The 8331-nt window shown below is 43.8% G+C and overlaps 1 protein-coding gene across 1 annotated transcript; it reads left to right on the forward strand.

The window, feature by feature from the left end:
• The first annotated feature begins 5089 nt into the window (after window positions 1-5089).
• On the forward strand, window positions 5090-7779 carry Gjd4 (gap junction protein delta 4). The gene is made up of 2 exons (XM_005345932.3): window positions 5090-5153; window positions 6710-7779. Exons 1-2 carry the CDS (start codon window positions 5090-5092, stop codon window positions 7729-7731), a joined length of 1086 nt encoding a protein of 361 aa, XP_005345989.1. The 3' UTR covers window positions 7732-7779.
• The last annotated feature ends 552 nt before the right edge of the window (window positions 7780-8331 follow it).

Below are 8331 nucleotides of genomic sequence, written 5' to 3' on the forward strand. Positions count from 1 at the left end.
TGGGACTCTAAAGGCCAACAACTCACCAAGAGGCAACCCTTTCCTTTGGGGGATTTTATTTGGTAACCAGTTATATATGTAGTGAGGATGCTGGTCCTCATTATTAGACATTTGAACTCTTTTTGTGTGTGTATGTGTGTGTGTGTATTTGGAATACTTCTATGGTAGTTGGTTCACATGTAGCTTTTAAAGAGTCTTTTATGTTAGTTATTTGTCCATGTTCTTCCTCCACCACCCTGCCCTCCCATCCCCACCCCATTTAACATTTCCTCTTCCATTTACTTTTTCCTTTAGATCACTGCATTCTATTTTCCTCCCCCGTGAAATCTCCCAACCTCTGTCATGACCCCTTACTAGCTCCTGACCTGTCTGAGTCTTCCAAATGAGACACGTACCTCTAAAGATTCAAAGCAGCATTCACTCAGGAGAAAAAGCATGCAGGCTATGCTTTTCTGAGTCCAGCTTACCTCACTCAGCATGATTGTATCCAGTTTCAACCCTTTACCTGAAAATTTCATACTTTCATTTTTCTTAACAGCTCAATATTCTTTTGTGTAAATATACAGTATTTTTGTTATCAATTCCTCAGTTAATAAATATCTAGGTTGTTTCAATTTCCTAGCTACATGAAGAAAGCAACAATGAACACAGACAATCACCGCAGTAGAATTTAAAGTCCCTTAGGTATATGCCCAAGGCTGGTACAACTGGATCTCTTGATAGACCTATTTCTAGTTTGCTGAGGAACTCTCAGAATGATTTCCATAGTGCCTGCACCAGTTTTCACTCTGACCAGCAATAAATAAATGTTACCACGTCTATGCCAGTATATTTTTTATCTTAGTCTTCTGACTGGGGTAAGATGAAATCTCAAAGTAGTTTTGATTTGCATTTCCCTAATTCCTAAACATTTAGAAAATATTCACCATTTCTATTTGATCTTTTGAGAACTTCCTGTTTAGTTCTATGCTGCATTTTTACATTGTTTATTTTTTTCTGCCCTTGATATTTCTCTTTTCTCTTTTTAGTTCTTTGTGTATTCCAGATACTAGTCCTCTGTCACATGTATAACTGATAAACGTTTTTACCCATCCTGTAGAGTGTCTCTTCACTCACACGATGCTGTTCTTTGCTGTACGGAAGCTTTGTATATTTCTGTGAGCCCATCTGCCAGTTCTTATTGTGACTGCAGTGCCAGAGTCCTGTTCAGAAAGTCCTTTTCTGTGCCTATGCACTGAAACCTAGCCCCTCCTTTCTACTCTTAGAAAGATTCAGGGTATTAAGTGTTATGCTGAAGACGGCGAGCCAACTGATGTTGAGCTGTGCAGGTCTGAGACATAAGGATCTAATTTTATCCTTCTATATATAGCTGCATGGCCAGCACCATTTGTTAAAGATGCTGCTGTATTTTCTCCAGTGTGTACCTTTGGCCTCTTTGTCAAGACCAGTTGCCTGTAGGAGCATGTGCTTATATCTGGGTCCTCAATTAGATTCCATGGATCAAGTGCCTGCTTATATGGCGATATGCTGTTTTCATTGCTACAGCTCTGCAGTACAGCTTGAAATCAGGGCTAGTGATGCCTCCAGAAGTTCTTTCATTGTTCAGGATTGCTATGATGTGTGTGTGTGTGTGTGTGTGTGTGTGTGTGTGTGTGTGTGTACTTGTATGTGTGCACTTCCATATAAACTTTAATTTTTTTCAATTCTGTGAAGAGTTCCATTGGAATTTTGATGGAAACTGTGTTGAATATGTAGATTGATTTTGGTAGGATGGCAATTTTCACAGTATTACGCCTACCAGTCCATGAGCATGGGAGGTCTTTCCATCTTTGGATATCCTTTTCAAGTTCTCTCTTAGTGTCTTAAAGTTATTATACAAGTATTAGACTTCCTTAGTTAAATTTATTCCAAGATTTCTGAAACTATTGTAAATGAGATGGTTTCCCAGATTATTTTTTGATTTGGTGGTTGTTGGTAAATAATCTAGCTACTGATTTTTGTGTTAATTTTTTTTACTGCTACTTTACATAATGTGTTTATTAGTTGTAGGAGTTTTTGGGGGGGAACCTTTAAGGTATTTTATATATAGAATCATATCACCTTCTCCCTTTTCCTTTTGTAGCCCCTGTGTCTCCTTCATGTGTTTTACTGTTCTGGATAAGGTTTCTTGTACTTTACTGAGCAGGAATGGAGAGAGTTGGCATGATGTCTTTTTCTTCATATTAATGAAAAGTCTTCCAATTTTTCTCCATTTGATATGATGCTGGGTGTAGGCTTGTTTTCTATCTATCTATCTATCTATCTATCTATCTATCTATCTATCTATCTATCTATCATCTATCTGCTTTTTTGTGATGAATTTTATCTTCCATATCCCTAAAGTTTCCTGGAATTTTATTATAAAAGGATGCTGGATTTTGACAAAGGCTTTTTCTGCATCTACTAAGATGATCATCTGTGATTGAGTCTATTGATGTGGTAGATTATATTTATTGATCTACATAAGTTGTGTTGAACATGTCTGTATCTCTGGGATGAAACCAATTTGAACATGGTAAACAATCTTCTTGATGTGCTCTTGAATTCAGCTTACACATGTTTTATTAAGAGTTTCTGCATCTGTGTTCAGCAGAGAGTGGCATATAATATAATTTTATTGGGTCTTTATCTAGTTTCACTATCAAGATAATACTGGTGCTACAGGAAGAATTTGGGAAGAGTTGCTTCCTTTTCTATCTTATGGAATAGTTTGAGTAGTATTGCTATTACTTCTTAGAACATGTAATAGAATTCTACTCTACACCCATCTAGCCCAGGGCTTTTTTTATTTACTTACCTTTTTTATTTAATTACTGCTTGTTTTGGGAAATTTGTATATTGTGTGAAGATGTGTCATTGTGATTAGTTTAGTAAAGAGCTGAATAACCAATAGTTAGACAAGAGAGATAGGTGGGACTTCTGGAGAGAGAGGAAGAGGAGGAATCAGGCATGTAGATTATGCCAGGAAGATGCCAGGAGACTCTGAAGAAGTTTGACATACAGAACAGAGCAGAGGTAACTGAGCCACATGGCAGAGTTCAGATTAATAGAGGCTAGTTGATTTAAATTATACGAGCTAGTGGGACAAGCCTAAGCTAATAGTTAAACCATCAAGCATCAGGAGGCCTTGACAGAAGGCCTTCAGGCTGCTTCTCAACCATGTTTCTCCTTCTGCATTGCCTTCTAAGGGCTAGCCTGCCTCTCATCCACCCTTGTTCCTTTTGTTTTTTTTTTTTCTCTTCAAGTCCACTTCTGTCCTCATTGTCTTTTTTTCTCTCCATAGCTAGAGTCATTTTTGCTTTCTGAGAAACTGGAACCTCAGTTCTGTCCCACAGAAAATCTCAATAATTAACTTTTTGGGTTTTTCTATTTTAAGAACACCATCAAGAGCAGCTTGTATGGACAAAAAGACATTCTCATTTACTTGATACTTGCACTGCGGGACTATATATATAAACTGAGTCTTCTCATTGCAGAGATGAGGCTGTGGGGAGGGATACAGTGACTTCACTGACAGGTAGGGGACTTTTGGGGTTTTGCCAATGAAGATGGCCCAAGTCATAGTCTAGACCTGACATCCACACTGAGGTGCGGATCTGTGCTTACCTCAGTGGTGCAGGAATTAGCAATAAGGCCAAGATCCTTGTAGGCTGTGGGGGTGGTGGTAGTGGTTATACTTCATGAAGTATCACATGCCCCTAGCAATGATGAAACATGCATGGACAGCCCGTTTGTATTGGGTTTCATGGTCTGAGTTGATGAGGGTGATTGACCAGGTCTCTTCCTCAGGGAACAGGTTTCACCAACGTAGGAACTTGGATCGCTGGATTCAGAGTCCAGAGTGTTAACCATTAGGAGCTGGTGCTGGTTATACTGTAGACAGGGTAAAATGAACATTTTAGGACTTCCTTCACAAGTGGCTGTGGACGTGTTATGAATGAGGAAATGGCTTTGTGTGTTCATGTGTGCATAGATAGATGCCGTGTACATACAAATGCGTGCACATATGTGCATGCACTTGGATGTCTGCCATTGTCTCTCCTATTGTCATGATGAAACACCACGACCAAGGAAACTTACAAAAGAAAGTATTTGACTGGGGGCTCACAGTTCCAGAGAATTAGAATCCATGACCATCGTGTCAAGAAGCAGGGCAGCAGGCAGGCAGGCAGGCATGTTGCTGGAACCGTAGCTGAGAGCTTACGTTCTGATTCACAGGCAGAAAGCAGAGATGGAAAACTAATGGGAGATGGCAAAGGCTTTTGAAGCCCCAAAGCCCACCCGCAGTGAGACACCTGCTCCAACAAGACCACACCTCCTAATTCTTCCCAAACAGTTCCACCAACTAGGGACCAAATATGTGAATCACATGAACTTTTGGGGGCTATTACCATCCAAACTATCACAGACATCAACCTTGGATGTCAGCCTCAGGTGCTGCTCGTCTTGATTTTTGAGACAGCATTTCTCATTATGGCCTGGGGCTCACCAATTAAGTGAGTTTTGCCAGCCAGTGAGCTCTAGTAACTGCACATGTCTGCCTCCTCAACACTTAGATTAAAAGCGTGTGCCATCATGCTTGGCATTTTATGTGGGTGCTGGGGTTCGAGCTCAGGTCCTCATACTTGTGCAGGAAACATTTTACCAACTAACTCCAGTGATAGAAAAAGCCAATACTTCATTGGCTATTTAACAGAAGTTTTCTTTCTTGGGCTAAAAGTAGTAGCTTCTATTATACCCTAAAGTGCCTGGCTTTTCTGATGGAGACGTCCAAGCACAGCTACAAGACTGGAATGTCTTGTGAGGGTAAGAATAGCCACACAGAGAGACAACTCCTGCTTCTGGGCCCCACAGTTGTCAGGAGTGTCTCATTGGCAAGCAGCTTCGGGCCAAGCATCTCAGTGTGGAGACAGGAGACCTGACCGCCCAGGCCTGGGAGCACATCTTTCTTTCCACAGCTTGGTGCTCACCTTAAAGTCTGATGTAGAAAAAAAGAACCATTGATTTTTCTTTAAACATTCTTGGAATACACAGGCCTCTTTCAGCAACCATGGAGAACTTGGACTTGTTGGGGTTCCTCATTATCACCTTAAACTGCAACATGACCATTGTGGGTGAGTCTTGGAGGGGAAAACTCCCCCAAATCTTGTTCTGGTTTTGTGTCTTAATCAAATTGACTCCCTTTAAAAAAAAAGTTGATTTCAGTTTTCAGTTTGTCTGGCCCACTCCCAGGGAAGGTCAGCATATCACTGTTGGCGTGGGAACCCTGGCTACCTTCACAGGGTCATACCTTGCTCCCATCAACACTGGAGGAGGATGTGTGGGGGTCATGATCAGTCTCAGGAAAGATCTGTTCTCCCAGCTTTTGAGTTCTGAATTTGAAGGCAGAATCAGGTATAATAAATGAGAAAGTAATGCTATGTTGTGCCTCCCCATCTACTTTTTTAGGTTTTATTTTGGAAGTTATAAATATTACTAATTTCTCTTAGCACTCTAACACATATCCCAAGTTTAATTTAGTTGTTTGTAGTCGTGGGGTTAGAGCTCAGAGCCTCGTCCATGAGGTGCTGATACACTAAGGCAAGGTGCTCAAACACTGAGCTATGTCCCCCGCCCCTTGTGATGTATTCATTCCCTCTTCCCAGTTTTCTCGATAGCTCAGGCTGGCCTTGAACTCCTGCCAGAGCTTTCCAAGTGCTGGGTTGCAGTCTTGCATAACCATGTATAGCCCTAGCTATTCTTTTAACAAAAGAATAATTAAGATACCTGAGATTGATCTGAACAAGTCAGTCTCAGAGAGGCATGGGGTCTGAAAAAAAGAATGAAGAAAAGGTTAAGATTTGCCTGATGTGAAGTTCATAGTTTTTCTTTCACTCTTATTTTGTATAATTAGAATACATAATCCTGGTATTGAAAGGTTAAGTAAGCCCATAACTTCATTGCCTCATGATGCTTCTCTCTGGGCTTGACTGCCTTTATAAACGACAGTTATTTCTCTTTTCTTCTGTTTATTCAGTTTTTGTTAGTATCATTAATAGTGACTGGATTAAGAGGAAAGGAATCTGGAAAGACTAGAAAAGGCAACATTCTTAAAGAAATTCAGTTTCAAGAACCCAAAGTCACAATAGCTACAGGCCCTATGATGATAGGGACCCTATAGGCTGATATCATAAATAAGGGAGACACTCGAATTACCACCTTCTGTTTGCTCAGCACAATGGGGGAATATGCTGTCCTTTAAAAAGATTAATCCCTGAGAAGTGTGAGATCGAACCACATACATTTGCTCAGTCAAAATGCTCTCTGGATCTTTCAGCCCAGACCATGTTGCTGTTTCAGATCTGCTCACTGGAAACATCTTACAAATCATTTCAGGGCTGTTCCCAGCACAGCAAAGGTTTAGAAAGTAATCACCCTCAAGGGGTGGTGGAGGGATTCAACGGCAGAGAACTTTCCTAGCATAGCAAGCGACAGGGTTCTGATTTTGATCCTTGCTACCACCAGTGTATGCGCATGTGTGTAAATAGTTGTGTGCGTGCGCGCATGTGTAAATAGTTGACCCTATTGCTCTCTGTGTTACTGTCTTCCCAGGGTGTAGTAGTTAAGCTATTGTGTGGAGGCAGCCTTCTGTACCTTGGACACTGATCCTTGGACACTTTCTCTTGCCTAGGCATGCTCTGGCTGGTCGTGGCGGTCCTGCTGAGGATGCTGGTGGTGGTCTTGGCAGGGTCCCCTATCTACCAGGACGAACAGGAGAGGTTTGTTTGTAACACCCTGCAGCCAGGATGTGCCAACGTTTGCTACGACTTCTTCTCCCCAGTGTCGCCGCTGCGGTTCTGGTTAGTGCAGAGCCTGGCGCTGCTCTTGCCTTCGGCAGTTTTTGGCGCCTACGCCCTGCACCGCGGCGCGAAGCTGGTTGCGGAGGGAGCCTGCAGGCCCCGGGTGCCCAACCTGTCCACCGCCTACCTGGTGCATCTTCTGCTGCGCACGCTGCTGGAGGCGGGACTGGCTTCCCTGCACTACTTGCTCTTTGGCTTCTCTGTGCCCAACCGAATTTCTTGCTCGCGTGTGCCCTGCTCAGGGACTGTGGACTGCTACGTGTCGCGGCCCACGGAGAAGTCCCTCCTGATGCTGTTCGTGTGGGCCATGAGCGCGCTATCCTTCCTGCTCAGTCTGGCGGACCTGCTTTGCAGCTTGCGGAGGTCACGAGGGACCACTCAAGGGGTGAAGGGCGAGGCCAGACCAGTCTGCGGAGTCCCCACACTCCCCCCTTGTCTCTTACAGAACTCTCAGGGTTGTCAAAGCCAGGGTCAGGTGAACCATGAAGGCGGCCAGGAGGAGCAGGGTGTGCCTGAGTTCTTTAGCATGTGCACAGCAGGGCAGGCAGGCGACAGTCACGTTGGTCAGGTCATTGTGTCAGGACGGGTGGAGCATTCAGACCAAGACGATGGTGAGGCCACTTCCTCAGCTGGCGACAGGTTGGTGGTGGCTCACACAGAGCATGAGGTTAGATCCCGCAGAGAGACTTCTTCGGACCTAGGGGGCAAAAACACCCGGTCAAGTGAGCTCCCCTTGGCCTCCCAGAGCCACCTGGTTCGGCACTGTTCAGCAAGCCAGCCTCTGGCTCCTGGTCGGCTGGCCACGTCGGGCAGCGCCCCCCACCTGAGACCCAAAAAGTCTGAGTGGGTATGAGGAAAGTCACACAGAACCTACAGACCCTTTCCCCAGCACTGTGCTGCTTTTTGCATTATGACAGGGCAAGACGGTGCAGAAGTCCCTTCATCCATGTTCTTGCTGAGACCGTGTTAGGTTTAACTAGAAATGTGATCTCCTTGATGGAGAATCCTGTGGAAAACTGCCCAACACTATTCTAGGAACCTGAGGTCAAGACGCCCCAGCAAACACATCTTCAGTTAAACTGCCTGCGGGTGCAGGCCTCCCCTATCCACTTCACTTGGTTAAGCAAAACCTCCCTCTGCGGTTGCAGAGCAAAACACCAAGATGTGATCTTTGCCTTTAAAAAACCTTTACTCTAAAAACTCATTGCTACACTTAGGTCCGAAATACCTAAGTATATTCTCAGCCAGTTGTAATAAAGACTCTCAATTGGCTATAAATTGTGTCTGAGTGGTTATCTCTGGTGCGCCTTCCCACCCCACCCCACCCCCACAACAGGAGCAGACTGTGTCTATGAAGCCAAAATCCTACAGTGAGAGATCAGAACCTGAGATTTGCTCCACAAAAGCAGCACTTACTTCAGCCACGAGGCAGGTGTCACAAGAGACGGCGATA

Source organism: Microtus ochrogaster, chromosome 4 (genome assembly GCF_000317375.1).
Source record: "Microtus ochrogaster isolate Prairie Vole_2 chromosome 4, MicOch1.0, whole genome shotgun sequence".
NCBI lineage: Eukaryota > Metazoa > Chordata > Mammalia > Rodentia > Cricetidae > Microtus > Microtus ochrogaster.

Coding starts and splice junctions, on each gene's coding strand:
- Gjd4 (XM_005345932.3), top strand. CDS start 5,090: ATGGAGAACTTGGACTTGTTGGGGTTCCTCATTATCACCTTAAACTGC. Junction 5,154..6,709: donor CTGCAACATGACCATTGTGG/GTGAGTCTTGGA, acceptor TCTCTTGCCTAG/GCATGCTCTGGCTGGTCGTG.